Source organism: Pristiophorus japonicus, chromosome 7 (genome assembly GCF_044704955.1).
Source record: "Pristiophorus japonicus isolate sPriJap1 chromosome 7, sPriJap1.hap1, whole genome shotgun sequence".
Taxonomy (NCBI): Eukaryota; Metazoa; Chordata; class Chondrichthyes; family Pristiophoridae; genus Pristiophorus; species Pristiophorus japonicus.
The window spans coordinates 167471270-167494378 of NC_091983.1; the positions used below are offsets into that span (position 1 = coordinate 167471270).

The following is a 23109-nucleotide window of genomic DNA, read 5'->3' on the forward strand; positions in this document are numbered from 1 at the left end:
GGAACTAGGAACAGGAGTAGATCATTCATCTCCTCGATTCTGTTCCGCCATTCAATTAGATCATGGCTGATCTGTATCTTAACTCCATTTACCTGCCTTTGCTCCATATCCCTCGATACCCTTGCCCAACAAAAATTTATCGATCTCAGCTTTTGAGGAAGAGAGTTCCAGATGTATGCTATCCTTAATACAGTGTGACAAGGTGCTTTCTGATTTCACTCCTAAATGGCCTGGCTCTAATTTTAAGATCATGTTCCCTTGTTCTTGATTCCCTCACCAGAGGAAACAGTTTCTCTGAATCTACCCTATTGAATCCCTCTAACATTTTAAACACCTCGATGAGAACACCCCTTAAATCTCCTAAACTCAATGGATTACAAGACAGGTTTATGCAAAATAGACCAGAGTTTGGGGGGCGCGGCAATCTTTGGCCTCAGTATCCCTGGCTATTTTAACAGTATAACTGCCTATACTCATTGGAGTTTAGAAGAATGAGAGGTTCCCACTCAAGCATAAAATCTAGGCTGACACTCCCAGCTGCATTATCCGGGGATAGAATGCAACAGAACGACATTCAACAAGAACTGTCACAAGGGGGGGGGCCGCTCTGGCCTTGAGCACATCATTGTGCGACGGCACGGTGGAGCAAGATGGCGGCAGCCAGGTTACCACCGGGCGTCCTGAGCTTTAAACAGGTGAGAATGGGATACAGCGGAGGGGAGAGCCCGGGGCAGCAGCAGCGCGGGGAAGCGGCACCCCCTCCGCCTGGGACTGCTGGAGGGAGCGAAGGGTTCGAACTGTTACATCACAATGGAAATGCGATAGATTGAGCCCAGAGAGGGTTCCAACTGTTACATCACAAAGGGAACCAGCGCGGCTCGGAACGTGCACTGATAGAGGGTGCAGACTATTCCCAGGAAACAACTGACCTGCTGCTTGTTCCCAGCATTTCCTGTTTCTGTTTAATCCTTGCTGCAGCTGCAGTTTTTTTTGTTACTTCTTGGTATTTGCCCTGCTCACACATCTGGAGCCTGCTGCTGAGTCTATATTTTTGATGCCTTGTTGGCTCTTAACTGTGCAGATAGCAGTTAACCGATATGATGTGATTGACATGGTGACCAAGGCTGGGAACTCAACATCCAAGGGTATTCAACATTTAGGAAGGATAGACAGAAAGGAAAAGGAGGCGGGGTGACGTTGCTGGTTAAAGAGGAAATTAATGCAATTGTAAGGAAAGACATTAGCTTGGATGATGTGGAATCGGTATGGGTGGAGCTACTGAATACCAAAGGGCAGAAAACGCTAGTGGGAGTTGTGTACAGACCTCCAAACAGTAGTAGTGATGTTGGCGAAGGCATCAAACAGGAAATTAGGGGTGCATGCAATAAAGGTGCAGCAATTATCATGGGTGACTTAAATATGCACATAGATTGGGCTAACCAAACTGGAAACAATACAGTGGAGGAGGATTTCCTGGCGTGCATAAGGAATGGTTTTCTTGACCAATATGTCGAGGAACCAACTAGGGGGGAGGCCATCTTAGACTGGGTGTTGTGTAATGAGAGAGGATCAATTAGCAATCTTGTTGTGCGAGGCCCCTTGGGGAAGAGTGACCATAATATGGTGGAATTCTACGCTAGGATTGAGAATGAAACAGTTAATTCAGAGACCATGGTCCAGAACTTAAAGGGTAACTTTGAAGGTATGAGGCGTGAATTGGCTAGGATAGATTAGCGAATGATACTTAAGAGGTTGACAGTGGATGGGCAATGGCAGACATTTAGAGACCGCATGGATGAACTACAACAATTGTACATCCCTGTCTGGCGGAAAAATAAAAAAGGAAAGGTGGCTCAACCATGGCTATCAAGGGAAATCAGGGATAGTATTAAAGCCAAGGAAATGGCATATAAATTGGCCAGAAATAGCAGCGAACCCGGGGACTGGGAGAAATGTAGAACTCAGCAGAGGAGGACAAAGGGTTTGATTAGGGCAGGGAAAATAGAGTACGAGAGGAAGCTTGCAGGGAACATTAAAACGGACTGCAAAAGCTTCTATAGATATGTAAAGAGAAAAAGGTTAGTAAAGACAAACGTAGGTCCCCTGCAGTCAGAATCAGGGGAAGTCACAACGGGGAACAAACAAATGGCAGACCAATTGAACAAGTACTTTGGTTCGGTATTCACTAAGGAGGACACAAACAACCTTCCGGATATAAAAGGGGTCAGAGGGTCTAGTAAGAAGGAGGAACTGAGGGAAATCCTTATTAGTCGGGAAATTGTGTTGGGGAAATTGATGGGATTGAAGGCTGATAAATCCCCAGGGCCTGATGGTCTGCATCCCAGAGAACTTAAGGAGGTGGCCTTGGAAATAGCGGATGCATTGACAGTCATTTTCCAACATTCCGTAGACACTGGATCAGTTCCTATGGAGTGGAGGGTAGCCAATGTAACCCCACTTTTTAAAAAAGGAGGGAGAGAGAAAACAGGGAATTATAGACCGGTCAGCCTGACATCGGTAGTGGGTAAAATGCTGGAATCAATTATTAAGAATGTCATAGCAGCACATTTGGAAAGAGGTGACATGATAGGTCCAAGTCAGCATGGATTTGTGAAAGGGAAATCATGCTTGACAAATCTTCTGAAATTTTTTGAGGATGTTTCCAGTAGAGTGTACAAGGGAGAAGCTGTTGATGTGGTATATTTGGACTTTCAGAAGGCTTTCGACAAGGTCCCACACGAGATTAATGTGCAAAGTTAAAGCACATGGGATTGGGGGTAGTGTGCTGACGTGGATTGAGAACTGGTTGTCAGACAGGAAGCAAAGAGTAGGAGTAAATGGGTACTTTTCAGAATGGCAGGCAGTGACTAGTAGGTTACCGCAAGGTTCTGTGCTGGGGCCCCAGCTGTTTACATTGTACATTAATGATTTAGACGAGGGGATTAAATGTAGTATCTCCAAATTTGCGGATGACACTAAGTTAGGTGGCAGTGTGAGCTGCGAGGAGGATGCTATGAGGCTGCAGAGTGACTTGGATAGGTTAGGTGAGTGGGCAAATGCATGGCAGATGAAGTATAATGTGGATAAATGTGAGGTTATCCACTTTGATGATAAAAACAGAGAGACAGACTATTATCTGAATGGTGACAGATTAGGAAAAGGGGAGGTGCAACGAGACCTGGGTGTCATGGTACATCAGTCATTGAAGGTTGGCATGCAGGTACAGCAGGCAGTTAAGAAAGCAAATGGCATGTTGGCCTTCATAGCAAGGGGATTTGAGTACAGGGGCAGGGAGGTGTTACTACAGTTGTACAGGGCCTTGGTGAGGCCACACCTGGAGTATTGGTCTCTAACTTGAGGAAGGACATTCTTGCTATTGAGGGAGTGCAGCGAAGGTTCACCAGACTGATTCCCGGGATGGCGGGACTGACATATCAAGAAAGACTGGATCAACTGGGCTTGTATTCACTGGAGTTCAGAAGAATGAGAGGGATCTCATAGAAACGTTTAAAATTCTGACGGGTTTAGACAGGTTAGATGCAGGAAGAATGTTCCCAATGTTGGGGAAGTCCAGAACCAGGGGTCACAGCCTGAGGATAAGGGGTAAGCCATTTAGGACCAAGATGAGGAGAAACTTCTTCATCCAGAGAGTGGTGAACCTGTGGAATTCTCTACCACAGAAAGTTATTGAGACCAATTCACTAAATATATTCAAAAAGGAGTTAGATGTAGTCCTTACTACTAGGGGGATCAAGGGGTATGGCGAGAAAGCAGGAATGGGGTACTGAAGTTGCATGTTCAGCCATGAACTCATTGAATGGCGGTGCAGGCTCGACGGGCCGAATGGCCTACTCCTGCACCTATTTTCTATGTTAACAAAAATAACAGCCGCTTGCTATAGGTTTGTGACCCGTCATTGCGGTTGTGTTTTCCTTGCATTAAACATCCATAAGACAAAGATTCTCTAACAACCTGCCCCCGCCTCACAGTACTGCCCCCCGATCATGATGATTCATGGCAAGACCTTAGACAGCGTGGACCACTTTCCATACCTTGTGAGCCACCAGTCAGCGAGAACAAACATCGATGATGAAACCCAACACCACCTTCAGTGTGCTGGTGCAGCCTTCAGTTGCCTGAGGAAAAGAGTGTTTGAAGACCAAGATCTCAAACCCGGCACCAAGCTCATGGTCTACAGGGCAGTAGTGATTCCTGCCCTCCTTTTATGAGATCATAAGAAATAGGAGCTGGAGTAGGCCATACGGCCCCTCGAGCCTGCTCCGCCATTTAATACGATCATGGTTGATACGATCATGGACTCAGGTCCACTTCCCGGCCCGCTTTCCAGAACCCCTTATTCCCTTATCGTTTTAAGAAACTTTCTATTTCTGTCTTAAATTTATTCAATGTCTCAGCTTCCACAGTTCTCTGAGGCAGCGAATTCCACAGATCCACAACCCTCAGAGAAGAAATTTCTCCTCATCTCAGTTTTAAATGGCCGGCCCCTTATTCTAAGATCATGCCCTCTAGTTCAAGTCTCCTCTATCAGTGGAAACATCCTCTCTGCATCCACCTTGTCAAGCCCCCTCATAATCTTATACATTTCGATAAGATCACCTCATTCTTCTGAACTCCAATGAGTAGAGGCCCAACATACTCAACCTTTTCTCATAAGTCAACCCCCTCATCACTGGAATCAACCTAGTGAACCTTCTCTGAACTGCCTCCAAAGCAAGTATATCCTTTTGTAAATATGGAAACCAAAACTGCACGCAGTATTCCAGGTCTGGCCTCACCAATACTCTGTACAACTGTAGCCAGACTTACCTGTTTTTATACTCCATCCCCTTTGCAATAAAGGCCAAGATTCCATTGGCCTTCCTGATCACTTGCTGTACCTGCATACTATCCTTTTGTGTTTCATGCACAATTACCCCCAGGTCCCACTGTACTGCAGCACTTTGCAATCTTTTTCCATTTAAATAATAACTTGCTCTTTGATTTTTCCTGCCAAAGTGCATGATCTCACAATTTCCAACATTATACTCCATCTGCCAAATTTTTGCCCACTCACTTAGCCTGTCTATGTCCTTTTGCAGATTTTTTATGTTCTCCTCACCCATTGCTTTTCTTCCCATCTTTGTATCGTCGGCAAACTTGGCAATGTTACACTCAGTCCCTTCTTCCAAGTCATTAATATAGATTGTAAAAAGTTGGGGTCCCAGCACTGATCCCTGCGGCACCCCACTGGTTACTGATTGCCAACCCGAGAATGAATCATTTACCCCATTCTCTGTTTTCTGTTCATTTGCCAATCCTCTATCCATGCTAATATATTACTCCCAACCCCGTGAACTTTTATCTTGTGCAGTAACCTTTTATGTGGCACCTTGTCAAATATCTTCTGGAAGTCTAAATATACCACATCCACTGGTTCCCCTTTATCCACCTGTTTGTTACATCCTCAAAGAATTCTAGCAAATTTGTCAAACATGACATCCCCTTCATAAATCCATGCTGACTCTGCCTGACCGAATTTTGCTTTTCCAAATGTCCTGCTACTGCTTCTTTAATAATGGACTCCAACATTTTCCCAACCACAGATGTTAGGCTAACTGGTCTATAGTTTCCTGTTTTTTGTCTGCCTACTTTTTTAAATGGGGTGTTACATTTGCAGTTTTCCAATCTGCTGGGACTTCCCCAGAATCCAGGGAATTTTGGTAAATTACAACCAATGCATCCAATATCCCTACTGCTACTTCTCTTAAGACCCTAAGATGCAAGCCATCAGGTCCAGGGGATTTATCTGCCTTTAGTCCCATTATCTTACTGAGTACCACCTCCTTAGTGATGGGTTTAGAGACATGGACTATGTACAGGCACCTCAAAGCACTGGAGAAGTACTACCAACTTCTGCAAAATATTGCAAATCCATTGGCAGGATAGGCATGCCAATGTCAGTGTTCTCTCTCAGGCCAACATCCCCAGCATCGAAGCATTGATCACGCTCAATCAGCTCCGATGGACGCATGCCTGATACAAGGCTCCCGAAACAAGCACTCTACTGCGAGCTCCGTCACGTCAAGCAAGCCCCAGGAGGGCGGAGAAAACGCTTCAAGGACACCCTCAAAGCCTCCCTGAAAAAATGTAACATCCCCACCAACTCTTAGGAATTCCTGGCCCATGACCGCTCAAAGTGGAGGAGAAGCATTCGGGAAGGCGTCGAAAACTTTGAGTCTCATCGTTGGGAGCACGCGGTAGTCAAGTACAAACAGCGGAAGGAGCATACAGCACCCCACCCTCCTGTCCCTTCAACCACCACCTGCCCCACCTGTGACAGAGTCTGTAGATCCTACATTGGACTCATCAGCCACCTTAGAACTCCTGTTAGTGTGGAAGCAAGTCATCCTCGACTCCGAGGGACTGCCTAAGAAGAAGTTTCCCGTGTGTTTAAAATAAACGCAAGAAATGCTGGAAACATTCAGTGGGACGCTTGGCATCTTGGGAAGAACAAACAAGTTTGTTTCTCATCCTTCTTTACAGATCACTCCATGGCCTCTCCCCTCCCTATCTCTCTAATCTCCTCCAGCCCCACAACCCCACAAGATATCTGCGCTCCTCAAATTCTGCTCTCTTGAGCATCCCTGATTATAACAGCTCAACCATCGGTGGCCATGCCTTCAGCTGCTTGGGCCCTAAGCTCTTGAACTTCCACCCTAAATCTCTCCGCCTCTCTATCTCTCCTCCTTTACGCCGCTCCTTAAAACCTACCTCTTTAACCAAACTTTTTGGTCATCTTGCCGTAATTTCTTATATGGCTCGGTGTCAAATTTATCTGTTTTGTCCTGTAACACTACTGTGAAGCGTCTTGGGATGTTTTACTATGTTAAAGGTGTTATATAAATAAAAGTTGTTGTTGTGTTGGCTGTGGATCATTCAGTATTTTACCTTTTACATGTATTTTTAATACTTTGTGAACTAGTAACTGAGAAGTTCAGTTGGAGTTGGTGGATCTCTTGCACCTTTCACCATGTAACATGTATATATTTCCCTGATACAAGTTTGTAATAGGAAAGTATACTTCATATTCTATGAACATATGGTTCCTAAAGCTCTCCACCACTGGGGTTTTCCTCGCCTGGTGTAGAATAATTGATAGAGATTGACTGCCATGATTAGTTAACAACTCCATTATTGTTGTTTCATGTGTCTACCAGGATGGTAGAAGGCAAATTGGATGGACCTTAGTCTTTTTTCATCTTGCAACTCCTCTGTTCCTGTTCCAAACTTCCCATCCCATCCTCCTTCTGGATTTTTAGGAGTCTGCAGTAACAAAGGAATGCTTGGTTAATAAAAACATGCAGGTTCTTAATTTATACCTCTGGTACTTTTCTTTAGTTTTACAATTGCTAAAGTGAATGCTTTTAAGGTAGCAAAGCAAGAAATTGGAATGGAGATAAGGTAAAGAGAATAAGACCTTTCTCCTTTGGTCTCTAATACCTGGATTTGAGTTTAACACAGACTGGTGGAATGAAAGTCTCTCCTTTTCTTACAAGGAAGAAGTGAGCAATTTTAATCCAGTTCCTATTGATCACTGAACTACAGTATTGGCAGAGATATTAAATGAATACTTCACACAGTTTTCACAGAATAGTGGGAATGGGAATGAAAGGGTACAAGAGGAGGAAGTGGAGCAGTTAGGATAGTTATAGTTAAGAAAGTAGAATTGAAAATATGGTGAAATACACTGGGCCCTAATAGCATGCCACCGAGAATGCACCAGGAAGTCTGAGAGAAAACAGCAGAGGCTTTTATCACAAGCTTTCAAACATCCTTAGATTTGGAAGTTGTGTCAGAGGCCTGGAGGGTTGCCAATGTAATACTTCTGTTCAACAGGGGATAAACCAGCCTAACTTTGGGAGTGGTTAAGCTTTTGCAGGTTATAATCCATAATACTCACCTAGAAAGACATGGTGAATGAGATTAAGTGGATAGCTATTTTAGTGAACCACCATATGTGATGAGCTGAGTGGCCTCTTCTGTAAAATTTTAAGCTTGTCTCTCATCCTAGTTGGTCAATTCATGGCTATGTTGGTCAGTGATCCCACTGGTGCAGTGGACGTGCTCATCTGAGGTTGCATTCAAGTCTTATTGGTGGGATAGAGCAGAGGAAGCTTTATTCTGCACATAATCTATGTTGTGTCTTAAATGTAGATGCTAACAGTTGTTAAAATGTACCCCAAAGATCCTTCCCGCAAAAAAATTAATGCTTTTGTTGAAATGTGTGCACGTCATTTTGGTTTAGCTCAGCTTTACAAATGTTGGTGTCTGATTATGTGAATTATTTATTTTCAAGTTTATACATCGACAAAACGTCCTGAGTTTGTACAGGAAGATTTTAAAAGTCATTTATCAAATTCCAAATGAAGGAGATAAGCAGTATCTTAAAAATTGGGCGAGACAAGAATTCAAACAGAATAAAAACGCTACAGATGAAGTAAGTCCCTGCTACATAACTAGGCCATGGCTGCTATTGTGTGTATGTCACTTGGAAAGCACCAGATCTGCTTCCTTGTTTTCCTGGCTAGAATCTAAGAGTACTGTTACAGAAAGGGTTACAAAGAAAGATAGTTACTAAATAATAATGTAATCAAACATCGTAACACCCAGACTACAAAATGGCCCGTGTCTTCCAGAGCCAGTGAAGTATCTTTTGTTGTCATAAAATTGTTTACATTTCTGTAAACACCTGTATCGGCTTTAGTTATGAAAGTATTTTAATTTTAAGATGCAATGGTCATTTGATACTGAAACATTTTATTGTTTAATGATATATCTTTATAATTTAATATTTTTGTTGCTTTCCCAAGTCCACAATTATCCTCAGTGTTAATGTGCTGTTTGAGGCTGTGGGTTAATTAGTTTGTGCACCAACATGAACTGGAGGTCACGGGGCACTGTACCACACAATATTTCTAAGCCTGGGGGACCAAGGTGTTGGAATGTACATTTTAATTGTTTTCAAAATACAACAAAGTGCCTGTGTGTGTTTAGGGACCATATGTCCCTGTTTTCTGGGGACAGTCCCCAGGTAAGGTACTGTGCCCCCAGGCAAACAATGTCCCCGGTTCACGAAACTCGGCCCCGAATAGGCTCGAGTCATATTCATTGGAATATATGCTGTTAGACAATCATAGTTTCAGGTCAATGGACTGAACAGTGTTATTGTACTATTTATAAACCGTGTCTGAATGTGCTTCAATAGTGTGGCGTCACATCCGTGATAATTATATATACATTTCTATTGTATATGTGCAACTATTAAAAATATAGGCTGCTAAAAAATTTGCCTCACTCCGCTGCGCAACCTACAATTTCCGTCCTGGCTATTTTGCTGTGCTCTTACCCTTTGGTGTCCCCGGATTTAGTTTAGAAAATATGGTCGTGTGTGTTTGTGTGTGTGTGTGTAGGGGGGGACGGCGGGAGGGTGTGGGTGTGAGGGAAGAGACATTTGAATGGAGTGATTTATTTTACCAGTTCAAATTTTATAAATCTATCTGAAAGTCTATGGGGCCAAAATTCAGGTGTGGCAGAAAGCTGGCGCACCTATGATTTTTAGAGTGGTACTTACTGCTGGGAGCTCAGATGCGGTCGGAAGAGCCATTTTCAGGAAATGACTCGTAATGGGGGTGGGCCATAGACTTAAAGCCAGGCTGACCGGCTGAAAATCGACGGTGGAGTAGTGGTGACGTCACAGCGCGGAGGGGAGAGAAATTCTGTTATTTTAAATCTTCGGCCACTGGACCACCAGGGAGGTTTTCAGCCGGGCCACTGGCGTGGAATCCAAGAGGGGGTGCCAGGCTGCCCGATGACAGCTCGGCCGAACCCGGGGGCAATATTTTGGCAGCTGATCGGGAAGTCGGCCGGCAAAAATGTTTACACCGCGGCAGTGAGCCCTCCCCTTTAAGGGACGCCATGCTGCCGGGCTGCACTCACTCTGCAGAGGGCGCATCGGCAGAAAAACCTGCCAGGGGGCGCCGTGCGGCGGGGGATTAACAGATGGAATGAATATTGGAAGGTAAGTATTTTTGTTTAATAACATTGGTGGTGCAACCCCTGATGACTCACTTTTGGCCGAAAAATCCCCAACCTGAATTTAGATCGGGTCGGCCAGTTGACCCCAAAGCGGCGGCCATTCTATTTTTAAGAATAGCTGCCGCAAACTGACAGTAAGTGGTCTCTTAGGGGCTGAATTTCAGAGTCCCAATGTGTAAATTACACTTTGTATGAAACACCAACAAATTAACTGAACAATAATCTTCAGATACAAAAGAGAAATAACTGCCCTTTGGTTTCCATCCTTGAGGTAATCTTGCCTCTCCCCAAGGAGAACAGGCAAAAAACTGCTGGATATGGTTCCAACAAGATCAATTTACCTGCAATGGACCTCATGTGCCTGGCCAGTGGCCAAATAAGCAGCTAAGCACCTCCACCCTATTAAATTTCATCTTCCATTGTTCTCCTCAAATATATATTTCATTCAATGCATTTTGTAGCTCTTAATCTGCTTTTACCCTTCCTAGTTTGATATCATTTGTGAATTGGGCCAGTTTATACCAAACCTCTAAGTCCTTCACTCAGCACTCCTCTGTATAAATACCTGCAGCTTCACACCCTTTGGCCAACTTCTCCACTTTCACCTCCATTATCCAGATTCCCAGTGTTGTCACAATCAACACCATCTCAGTCCTAATCTGCTGTTAGTTATTACTCACCGGACCGTCTGCTCTTTCAAGAGCCTAGGACTTAGGTTGCTACTTTTTTCAGGCTCTGCCTTGGAATCACCCTCTTGATTGATTGTACCTGGGCATTTGCTCCTTGGCTCCATGTCATGAGAGATGTGTATATGCTGGTGTGTGTATAAATGTCAGCTTGGCTGAATGGTAGCAGTCTTGTCTCTAAGTCAGAAGGTCCTGGGTTCAAGTCCCACTCAAGCACATAATATAAGCTGACACTTCAGTGCAGTACTGAGGGAGTGCTGTATTATCAGAAGTGCCATCTTTCAGCTGAGACATTAAGCCAAGGTTTGTCTATTCAGACGGACATTAAAGACCAGTGTGCTATATGAAGAAGAGCAAGGAGAGTCTCCCAATATTTATCCCTCATCACCAAAACAGATTAACTGGTCATTTATTTAATTGTTGTTATAGGACCTTGCTGTTCACATTTGTCTACCAGTGACTGCACTTCAAAAGAAATTCATTGGCTGCAATATGAAAGGCACTATATAAATATATTTTTTGTTTTTTTCCCATACAGGATACAATACGAATGATGCTCACACATGGAAATCTGCAACTACAGGAGCTAGAGAAAATGCTTCAGTTAGCAAAATAAGAGCAAGGCTAAAGCAATGCATTACTTTTGGCTAAGATTTTCCAGAAGACTTGTGGTTCTGCTGAGGCCTGTTTCTGATCTCGATGAAAAGTTTTCACAAGCTGTGGCAGCAGTAACTTTGTCAAGTAATTTCCAGTGAAACAATTGTTTGGAATGACTTGATATCCATTTGATGCAAAGTGTGGCACTTTTTATATTTGGAAAAATATCTTCAGTTCATGCTTTGCAAGGTCTACACTGTGACACGGTGAGACATAAGGCACATTAGAATGTAATTTTCAACAGGTTACACACTGCTTGTGTTATAATTATACAAGCTTGGTTGTGTTATAATTGTGTGCTGTTAATCATGCACAAACTACAGATTATAAAAGGGAGTAACCATTTACTATAGTTACTTAGACTTGGCTCTATTTCAAAATACAGATCTCTGAACTGCAAGGGGGGGAATAAATACTGGTAAATGATTGTATAAGTTGTTGTAATATGTGGGAGTATGTCGCTCTATATTAATAGATCTGTTTTGTTTCAAGTATGACCTTTGTGTTACTTGCAGTGATGTTCAGAGTTGTTCTCTCACTCCAGTCTGCATTTGGTGTCTGTTTTCTTTGCCTCTTCATGAACATGGCAACTGCTGAGTTGAAAACATGTGCTGTGGTCTTGCTGTTTTAAAATGCCATGTCTTTAGATGGACACATTAGCTGATCTCTCCAGCCATTGCTCTTGGGTGGTCTGGGCTCAAACACATTTGTGATTAAATAGCTGCTATGAGGGAGCTAGGTTAAAAACAAATTCTTAAGTAAAAAGTATGTACATATATTTTATGAAGTCACTATAATTTATCACCTGGTAATTAGAGAAATATACATTGGTGTACAAGGGCAGTCTGGTCTTTATGCATACATTGGAATCAGTATATTGTTTGGGGTTCAGGGTGACAATGGTCCTTGAGATTTGGCTAAGTCATTAATGTAATGTAGGTCTTGCAGCTATGATAGTGATCCGATTGGGTTCAGGTCTTAACCATTTGTGGAACACGGGCGGGGTAGCGTGGTGTCACTAGTTTGTGGTCCCCCTTTAACTCTCTTCAGGGACGGTCTGGGTTTATGTGGGAGGTGCCAGTTGTGTGGGCTTCCAATACTCCCTGTGGGATAAGTAGTCCTGAGATCAATTAGGGGCAGATTGCTGGGGGGGGGGTTTGGAGTTTTAGTAGAGTGGCAACTGATATGTAAATCCTCAGCCACTGCTCGAGGGGAGGTCAGTTAACCAGGATCAGCAAAAAAAATCATGTTTTATACCTCTGACATTTTGAAGTGTGTGATGGATGCAGCTACATGCAACACCCATTACATAGACTAGTCGGTCTCACATGGCTTTGTTCACAGGTCGAGAGTCTAGAGCATGGTTGTGATGCTTGCTACTAACCTCATTGGCAATTTTAGGACCATTTCTCTACATAGTCAAATGCAGGTATGGGAGATATTTATAAATTGCTGAGTTCAGAGAATAGTCACAAATAAATTCAGGCTCCTGTACTGATCAGCTCACTTTATTTTAAAGGCTGTTTTGTATCCATAATGAAGTGTCACAGCTGGTTTAATACAAGTATGTGCTAGACACAAGGGTCCTGAAAACCCACAAGCCATCAATCCCAGCATAATGTGCTGGATCCGCCCATTACTGACCTCCGGTGCTGACCCTGCCACAATTGAAGTGCTGAACCCAGGGTTCAATGTTGGGTCCACTTTTATTCTTCGTATATATAGATGATTTTGCATGATGTAAGGAACACCATCTCGAAATTTGCTGAAGGCACAAAAGTAGTTGGTTTGACAAACCTTAAGCTCTAGAATTCCCTCCCTAAACCTCTCTGCCTCATTCCTCCTTTAAGATGATCCTTAAAATCTACCTCTTTAACCAAGCTTATTGGTCACCTGTCCTAATATCATGTGGCTCGGTGTCAAATTTTGTTTGATAACTCCCGTGAAGCACCTTGGGATGTTTTACTATATTAAAGGTGCTATATAAATGCAAATTGTTGTGTAGTCAGTGTAACATTGAGAATTTTAACAAATGCTGATTTATTTGCCACCTTCACAGCAGAAGTTCAAAAAAGTATTTAGCTGTATATCCAAGACCAATTAATGTATTCTGTACAATCTAGCAAAAAAAACATGAAAATTAATTTTTTTTTTTTAAAGTCATGAAGTATACAATATCACAATAGAGGTTGCTTTAAAGCACATACTGTACATAAACAGGTTTAAATAGTGATGAATGTAGAACAATGTCATGCAAACACAGCCAGGCAATCCTCTTTAGTTTTAAGAAAATACTGTTTTTAAAAAAAAAAATTGGGAAGGGTTTTTCTCATGAAGGATATGTAGAAATTAGATTCACAAGTTTATTATAGCAAGTCTCCCCAACATAGGTAACTGAATTTACAAACAGGTCACGTATATTGCTTATGGGTCAAATTCTGGACTATAGATAGCTCAATAGGGTTTTCTGGCATATTTAAAATGTGATGTAAACATAATCAGATGTTCGTCAGAATATCACATGCGCTCTGCTGGCTGTGTTCAGCACCTGCTTATGCAGCAGTGAAGGGAGATGAATTATTTTGTTGTTTATATTGATGTTGAGTGGGAGATTGCCACAGTTGCAGATTCAAATACAAAAGCAAAATACTGTAAATGCTGGAAATCTCAGCAAGTCAAGCAGCATCTGTGGAGAGAAAAACAGAGTTAATGTTTCGAGTCAACGACCTGAAACATTAACTCCTTTTCTCTCCACCGATGCTGTCTGGCCCACTGAGATTTTCTGCAGATTCAAATGCCTATCTTATCACTTGTAATACGGGTCGAGAGTTGCGTCAATTGCTGGAGCGAAATGTACAGAGCGATCACAACAAGCCTCCATTATCATCTGCACGGAACCAGCAAGCTGTAATTGCCAGTCACTTCAACCGTGATGTTATAAATTATGTAGAAATGCCTACACTAAAATCTGTATGAAGGGAAGACACGGCTTTACAATGCAGTCTTTTCTTGCAGTCCAGCGAACACTTAATTTATTAGGTCCTACATCCTTGACATGATAAGGCACATCATGTACACCATATTACGAGCAAAATTATATCTAGAAATTAATTTTTTTTAAATGTACAAAATAGACAAGACTGTATCAAAGTCAATACTGTGGCACACATTTACAGCATCTTAACATTCGTTTTCTAAAGAGCATTTTTCTTTTTGAAGTCCTTATTTACTAATTTTGCAGCTTTTTGAGGTCAGCGAAGGTGACAGATTTTCGGAAAGCATATGTTAAAATGATGAGGTCCTCTATTAAAGCAAGTTCTTTCTATCTCAAATGTACCAGTTAGCTCATTACATACCCAATCTAAATTAAAACTAGCAGTTTGGGGATGTAATTTGCATAGCTCCAATATCGGTTACAAGATTACAAATTCTCCATTAGTTAATCCCCCATCTGACACTTGTTCTATAATTTGTAAACAGGACTTGTAAACTGAAAGAAAGCAAAATACCCAACATTTTAATTTTAGCGAACTGTTACTAAACAGGTTGCTGTTACCATTTTGATGATGGTTAGTTAGGCAACACGTCATCAAACTATTTTCAGCTTGTATAGTTGTTCTAGTCTCACTTGCTATATTGCTCACCCTAAAGAGTACCTTCTGGAACAGTGGTTGGCAGAATCATCAATCTTTTTAAAAACTAATTTTTCTGTACCAATTTTGGCAATAAAACTTCAAACATTTTGCATTTCATAATGATCAAGGCTATAAACTTAGAAATGCTAATTCTTGCAATTGTTAAATGGTAAAATGTAGACATCTTTCAAATCTAGCAAGTACATTCCGTACGAATGGTAGTATAGCATTGCACATAGTGCTCATGATCCTGTACATTTTCTCTTGTTGGTTCTAACTTTTGTTACATTCTATTTATGCACAAAGAGTTTTTGGCTGCCGTAATAGCCCCTCAGGCATTTTACCCACTTTGTCCGGTCTCTGCTCCCTCCCTCCCAGCTCCACTCTCACACTCACGCTGAGACCTCCCGAGTGCCCTTTTTCCTGATACTGTGACTGACGCACTCTGGCTTGTAAACTCCTCCACCTACACAGCATTCCCCAATCCCAGCACCACAGCAATGCTACAGGAAACCTAGCTCATTCCCATAAAAATGCAGTTTGGAGGGTATCGGCAATGTACGCAGCCTTCCTCTGGTATAATCTCCCTTCCTTTCCACCTCCAGAAAACAGAAATATAGTGGGAATCCCATTGGGAAACTCATGGTCCACATTTCCAGGAGTAAAACAAAATGGGTTAGTGTCAGAACTTATAACAGAAAGCTACTAAGTGAGCTCAAAAAACAGGTGAAATAGTTTAAATCTATTTACAAAGTTCCTTCAAAAAGTTACTTTAACTTCCTCTTGCCCATCAAATCTTCACATAAGCATTGAACAGCTGCCTCGTAATCCTGGACCCTTTATTGTACGTGGCCATGTACATGACTGAGACCAGATCCAATGTAAAAGCTAGGAAACAGCATAGATGTGTGTCTATAGATCATCCCTTCTCTTAACCCGCCCACTCTTATTAAAATATAGAAATGAAACTCCAGTCTTTCAGGAGAGAGCTTCCAATACTGGTCGAAATGCAAAGTGTATGCGAGCCGCATTATGGGCAGAAATCTCCACCTATACTTCTGGTCAGTTACAACTATTTAGCGACCACAAAAATCCACCCCATTCAGGTTGCCACCATATGTGGTGGATTTGCCAGAATCTAACAGCTATGACTGTCAATTTTCACCTAGTACTTTTCAGTCCATTAGTTTTATTTAACCTCCAATATGATGCATGTAACAAATTACATGTACAGGTCTGCATACTCAAATTACAGTACTTTTCATGTATTTTTTTCATTCAGTGAGACTAGATTAAACCTGTGTGTAGCACTCATGGTAATGCATACGATTTACATGGTTTACTCTGTCACATCAGAATCTGAGTACAGGAGCGTGCTCAGAAGAGTAGCAATTTACTAATGTGCACTTTACAAAACCATGAGGTTTATCAGTGAATTTATTCTGGGTATAATTTTAACATACTGAAAGTGTAACCATTTCTAATATATTACAAGGAGGGTTGTGGAATGTGAAGTCAAACTCAGCTTGAATTTGTGGCAACGAGATTCTGACAACGCAAAGAAAATTATGAATTTTTTTAAAATGCAAGTCTCCCATACATTGTAAGTCCACACATCTGTTGTGTTAATTCTTACAAGCTACACTGAGGAACAAATGTTGAGTCGACAGTACTATTGGTATAGATGAGATCTTCCTTGGTGGGAAGAGATGTCTTTGACTGGCATCTGCTAGCTTTCCTTCTGCATTTTAGTCCTAAGTTTCTGTAGTTCTTCTTCCAAACTTTTAATTTGTTCTAGCAAAGTAACTTTATCCTGATGGGCCTTCTGATCAGCTTGACATCTTGCCTCCTCAATCTTCCGCTCGTACCACTTTTCCATCTGTGTGGAAACTGCCTCAAAAAAATATTGTGTGATTTCGAGTGCAGGCGAGCACTCCTTGATTTGTGTGGTGGGTGAGTCCGTGCGATGTGCAGCAGACAGCACTGTGCTGCTCTGTTGTTGCCTGTGCCTTAAGCTGAGAGATTTTTTTGTCTGGGTGCTTTTGTTTTGATTGTAGCCTCCAAGTGGTTGAACACTCACTGCTTGGTCAGTCTTTACAGCTGAAGTTTCAATAGAAGTCTGAAACTTTACATGTCCAGATTTGGGCAAAGGCTGCTCCAAAGGTGACAACTCGTGGGTTATTTTAGCAGGGGAAGCAGAGTAGGAGGCCCTTTCCTTTGGTCTAACAGCTGGAGGAGAAGTTGCTTGGGGCATATTTGGAGAAGAATTGGAAACTGTCAGTACCGGCTGTGTTCCTGTGGAAACGAAAATATTATAAGTCACAAACATGTTCTCATTCATCAACTGTTGTTTTCAGATCTGAAAAAGGGCATCTGTTTTATGGATACATTTTCAGTTCTAAAGAAATGGATAAAATATTACTGTTGTAAACAAAGAACACAAACTATCTATAAGTCCGTTTTTGTGCTGGGGCGGAGCCAGCAACACGTGGTCCGAACTGAGTGACAGTTGCACCGATCAATGGGCGATCAGGGCCCACCCGGCCTTGCAACCAATCAGGGCGAGGTGCAATGGGTCTGCTCCAATGAGGAGGCAGCAGTGGAAATGGCGGGGCCAATGGGCGCGGGGTCTCCCCAAACGTTGCTGTGAAGCTGAGAGGAGCGTGTTGCGAAAGAGAAAGCGAGAGGGAGGACATAAGCGTTGATTGTATAGACGAAGATGATGATAACAGTCTAAACAAGTACTGTTGCAATAACGATTAATTTGACCGCGAATGTTTTGCAGGTCTTAGCTAGTTTCCATTCATGTCAGGGTAACAAGTGAAGACATTTTCTGATTAGTTTGCTTGCTATTTAAACACTTCACCAATGTTGTGGCGAAGTAAAGTTTTTATTCCTTGTTTGCAAGGTATTTTCTACCGTAATCCTCTCTCCAGGTCTTCCTAAATCATGGGTAGTCCTAAGCGAAGAAGCAATTGCAGTTTCTTGGGTCTGACAATGCCTTCCTGCACCAGGCACCTTGCTGCTGCTCAGAAGGCAAGTGTGAACCTTGCACCAAGAGATACATTCCCTTTTTAGAACACACAGGTCCAGCTTGGCCCATATTTCTCTAAAGTGGCCTTCCTTTGAATCCAATACGGAAAACTCAGTTTCGAACTGAAGCATGAATTACATGGAATCACTAAAGATGGGATACCTGGTGCTTTGTAGGGTCAGAGTCAGGCAGAGGGGCAAGAGGCAGAGGCTGCCGAGGAAGGGGAGGGGAAATGGGTCCAGGCTCCCCGGGAAATTCCACCAGATACAGTTCTTTTATGGACAGCAGTACATATACCTGCAGGAAGCAGATGCATGTATTCTATGCCACATGTGGGACCCATTCAGAGGGATCAATTGACGTGATTCAGGGCCTCCCATTGTGGGAGCCAAAGACCACCCAATCCTTCAACCATGTTCATAGCTGCAGAGTGCTGCTCCAATATTCCACCTGCTGCATTGGGTGGGTAGAAACACTACTGGCATGAGCGTAAACCCCCAGTTATGTAAATGACCCTGGCCCCGTGATCTTGGATGAGAATTTGACAGCATCAAAGTGCTGGCCAGAAGCTCCACTCAATGTATTTCCAGCAATGGCACTGCTGGAATTTCCCGGCCGGTGTCTGTAACCTTAAGATGCCTGCCGATTCTTCCCTTCTCCTACTACTCAAACAGCAGTCCTTTAGGGAAAGAAATCTGCCGTCCTTACCCAGTCTGGCCTATATATGACTCCAGACTCAGCAATGTGGTTGACTTTTAACTGTCCTCTAAAATGGCCTAGCAAGCCACTCAGTGGTACCAAACCGCTATGAAAAACAATACTAAGAGTAAAACTGGACGGATCACCCAGCATCGACCTAAGCACCGGCTTTGGCCATGACAATGGCACACCTAGCCCAGTCGACCCTGCAAAGTCCTCCTCACTCATCTGAGGACTTGTGCCAAATTTGGGAGAGCTGTCCCTTCTTCTTAAGCAGTCCCTTGAAATTGAGGATGATTTGCTTCCACGCTAAAAATTAGTTCTCAGGTGACTAATGAGTCCTATGCGGGACCGACAGTCTCTTGTCACAGGTGGGGCAGGCGGTGGTTGAAGGGACGGGTGGGTGGGGTGCTTGGGATGCCGTGTGCTCCTTCCGCTGTTTATGTTTGGTTTATGCGTGCTCTCGGCGTAGAGACACGAGGTGTTCGGCACCTTCCTGGATGTTTTTCCTCCACTTTGTGCAGTCTTGGGCCAGGGATTCCCAGGTGTCGGTGGGGATATTGCATTTTATCAAGGAGACTTTGAGGGTGTCCTTGAAACGTTTCCTCTGCCCAGCTGGGGCTCGCTTGCCTTGTCGGAACTCCGAGTAGAGCACTTGTTTTGGGAGTCTCGGGTCGGGCATGCGAACAATGTGGCCCGCCCAACAGAGCTGGTCGAGTGTGGTCAACACTTCGATGCTGGGGATGTTGGCCTGGGCAAGGACACTGACGGCGGTGCATCTATCCTCCCAGTGGATTTGCAGGATTTTGCGGAGGCAGCGCTGGTGGTACTTCTCCAGCGCTTTGAGGTGTCTGATGTATATAGTCCATATCGCTGAGCCATATAGACCCATAGCCTTTGCAGTATTCAGTGCGTGTACCTAAAAATTAGGTGCCAACCTGGGGAAGTTGTAACACAGGACTTACATGCATGCTGAACAACAAAAGTAGCATGCTATAGACATAGCTAAGCGGCCTACAATCAACGTATCAGATCAAAGCTGTTCCAGTACAGCTACAACACTGGCATCTACCCGACAATGTGGAAAACTGCCCAGGTATGTCTTGTCCACAAAAAGCAGGATAAATCCAATCCAGGCAATTACCGCCCCATCAGTCTACTGTTGATCATCAGCAAAGTGATGGAAGGTGTCATCGACAGTACTATAAAGTGGAACCTGCTCACCAATGCTCAGTTTGGGTTCCGCCAGGTCCACTCGACTCCAGACTTCATTTGGTCCAAACATGGACAAAAGAGCTGAAGTCCAGAGGTGAGGTGAGAGTGACTGCCCTTGACATCAAGGCAGCATTTGACCTAGTGTGCCATCAAGGAGCCCGAGTAAAATTGAAGTCAATGGGAATCAGGGAAAACTCCAGTGGCTGGAGGAAGGTGGTTGTGGTTGTTGGAGGTCAATCATATCAGCCCCAGGACATCACTGCAGGAGTTCCTCAGGGCAGTGTCCTAGGCCCAACCATCTTCAGCTCCTTCATCAATGACCTTCCCTCCATCATAAGGTCAGAAGTAGGCATGTTCGATGATGATTGCAGAGTGTTCAGTTCCATTCGCAACTGCTCAGATAACAAAGCAGTCCATGCTCGCAGGCAATGACTATCTTCAACAAGCGAGCTTCTAACCGCCACCCCTTGACATTTAGCAGCATTAACATCGCCGAATCCCCCACTATCTACATCCTGGGGGTCACCATGAACGAGAAACTTAACTGGAGCAGCCACATAAATGCTGTGGCAACATGAGCAGGTCAGAGGTTGTGTATTCTGCAGCGAGTGTCTCGCATCCTGACCCCATCAAAGCACAAGTCAGGAGTGTGATGGAATACACCCACTTGCCTGGATGAGTGCAGCTCCAACAACACTCGAAGCATGACACTATCCAGGACAAAGTAGCCCTCTCGATTGGCACCCCATCCACCACTCGCTCCATCACCATGGCTGCAGTGTGTACCATCTACAAGATGCACATCAGCAATTCGCCAAGGCTTCTTCAACAGCCAACAGCACGTCCCAAACCAGCCACCTCTACCACCTAGAAGGACAAGGGCAGAAGGTTCATGGGAACTCCTCCTCCTGCAATTTCCCCCTCCAAGTTACACATCATCCTAACGTGGAAGTATATTGCCGTTCCTTCATCGTCGCAGGGTCAAATCCTGGAACTCCCTCCCCAACAGCACTGTGGGAGGACCTTCACCACAAGGACTGCAGCAGTTCATGGAGACGGCTCACCACCACCTACTCAAGGGCAATTAGGGATGGGCAATAAATGCTGGCCTTGCCAGCGACGCCCACATCCCAGGAATGAATGTGTTTTTTTTTACAGCAGCCCCAACAATGACACTCCTCTGGCAATTGTCTACCCCTCCAGCTTTATCCATTTGGGTTTGGTTGTACGGCGTATAGACCATGTGCCTATATGATTACATTTTAAAAGGGCCGGATAGCTTCATGACCCAGTAGTTTAACATTTATTGTGGCCCATCTCCCATTCCACAGACATTTGAAAAATCACTGAATGATTTTAAGAACCTACCAGGTAGCATAGAAAGATCTATCAAAGCCATCAATTTTGATCACAACTTGAGTTTCTCTTTTGTTGGCTAATCTCCACCGAGGAGTTTAGGAAGCAAATTTGAGGAGGAAAGGGAAACATTTTATCACAGATAATCAACTGTTGCTTCAATTACTGTATAGAGAGTGTTCTCGGGTTAGTAATAACTCAAGCCGGGAAGGGGTGGTATAATTTGTGCCAAGTGATACTTGTATCCTCTGTATGTTGGGTTGTTTTTCAATCATTTTGAATAGCCTGCCCTTGATTTTACTTTAAATTCTTATATTACCAATGAAGGATTAAATATTTTGTTAGCTGCTCCTTACATACTGTATTTCCGGGTGTAACTCTGTACCTGGTGGAACATCCTGCTGAATGACAAAGTACTGTCTGCCTGATGCCTCATCAGGCGATTGGACTTTGGCACCTCCTGATTCTTCTGACAAACTACAGTGCAGGCTGTTGTAAGGCTGTTGTGGTTGTTCTCCAGCCTGTGAAACAGGATGTATCTGGACAGTTCTATGGTCCCTGTTGGTATCGGTGCTCAGAGTCCCTGGCAAATTTTCACCAGCAGGCGTTGCAGATTTAGACCTCAGTTCTCCTGACAACTTGAGCTCAAGATTTTGGAGTTTGGACATACACCAAGATTTCATATCATCCACCACTGAAGCCTACAGAGAAGATAGCAATGATTAAGCAGACAAAATGTCAGTACAGTATATTTACAAAATATAGGAAATAACAAATTGTGGATAATGTATAGATTAACTGAAAATATTCGGTTTACACTGTTTCTCTGGAGTTCCCTAGGCTCTTCTGTCAAAGTAACAGCAGGCAAGCAGGAGAACCCCCGTGGGAATTCAACACCTAAACTTTTATCGGCATGAAATCAACATTTGCCCATCATGACTCTGGTCAGCCTGGTTTTGGTATTCAAAATACTTTATGGAATAGAAAGATAAGGATTTTAGCACAGAACAAGATGAAAATATCCCCGAAATGGTGACTTTCTCAATGTACTGGAGGAGCAAAGGGATTTTTGTGTTCAAGACACATAAATCCTTTAGAATGAGTGGACAGATTTTGAAAAGATTTTTAGAAAGCAAATGGGATTTTAGTATTTATACAAAAGCAGAGGAGACATAATGGCGCTGTACAACATGACAGATTAAAGCTGGAATACTCTGCAATTTTAGGGGGATATAAAACCCTGAAAAAAGTGCAATGTAGATTTACCAGGAATGAAGAAAGACTGGAGCAATTAGATCTCTTTTCTCTCAAACTAAGACAACTGAAGGGGGATTTGACAATGGTATCCAAAATGATAAAAAGGAATAGACAAGGTAAACATCGATATTCCCAAATATGTCTTTATAATGGAGGCAGAACAAAGATGAAATGAGTGAGGCACACACAATAAGACTATACCAAATGAAGAACAAGACCAAACATGAGGTACCCTTCCACCAGAGCTTACAGACCACTCCACTCTATCGTTGAAAGAGTTAGAGGTCCAGTAAAGAAGGATACAAGGAACTCTGCCTCCTGTTGCAAACTGACCTCCAAATATCCTCGCAAACACTACCTTCATACTTCAGAACTCTAGACTTATGATGACAGTGATTTTACTGTAAACATATATATTTACAGTGTGCTTCCTATTGCGCCTGCTGTCTTTGTTTTACTTAAATCTATCCTGGTG

General features: G+C 43.2%; 2 protein-coding genes across 3 annotated transcripts in view; one reads left to right on the forward strand and one right to left on the reverse strand.

Annotated features, from left to right (window-relative positions):
* The first annotated feature begins 639 nt into the window (after positions 1-639).
* On the forward strand, positions 640-13522 carry lyrm2 (LYR motif containing 2). Its single transcript, XM_070884507.1, has 3 exons — positions 640-695; positions 8357-8497; positions 11320-13522. Exons 1-3 carry the CDS (start codon positions 651-653, stop codon positions 11395-11397), a joined length of 264 nt encoding a protein of 87 aa, XP_070740608.1. The 5' UTR covers positions 640-650; the 3' UTR covers positions 11398-13522.
* Positions 13523-13710: 188 nt separating this feature from the next.
* Positions 13711-23109, reverse strand: part of ankrd6b (ankyrin repeat domain 6b) — a 305190-nt gene continuing 295791 nt past the window's right edge. For both annotated transcript variants that reach the window (XM_070885547.1, XM_070885549.1), the window contains exons 15-16: positions 21763-22078; positions 13711-17368 (exon numbers count right to left, since the gene is read on the reverse strand). In XM_070885547.1, the coding sequence (XP_070741648.1) occupies positions 16803-17368; positions 21763-22078 (882 nt within the window). In that variant the 3' untranslated portion in view covers positions 13711-16802. The remainder of the gene's footprint in view (positions 17369-21762; positions 22079-23109) is intronic.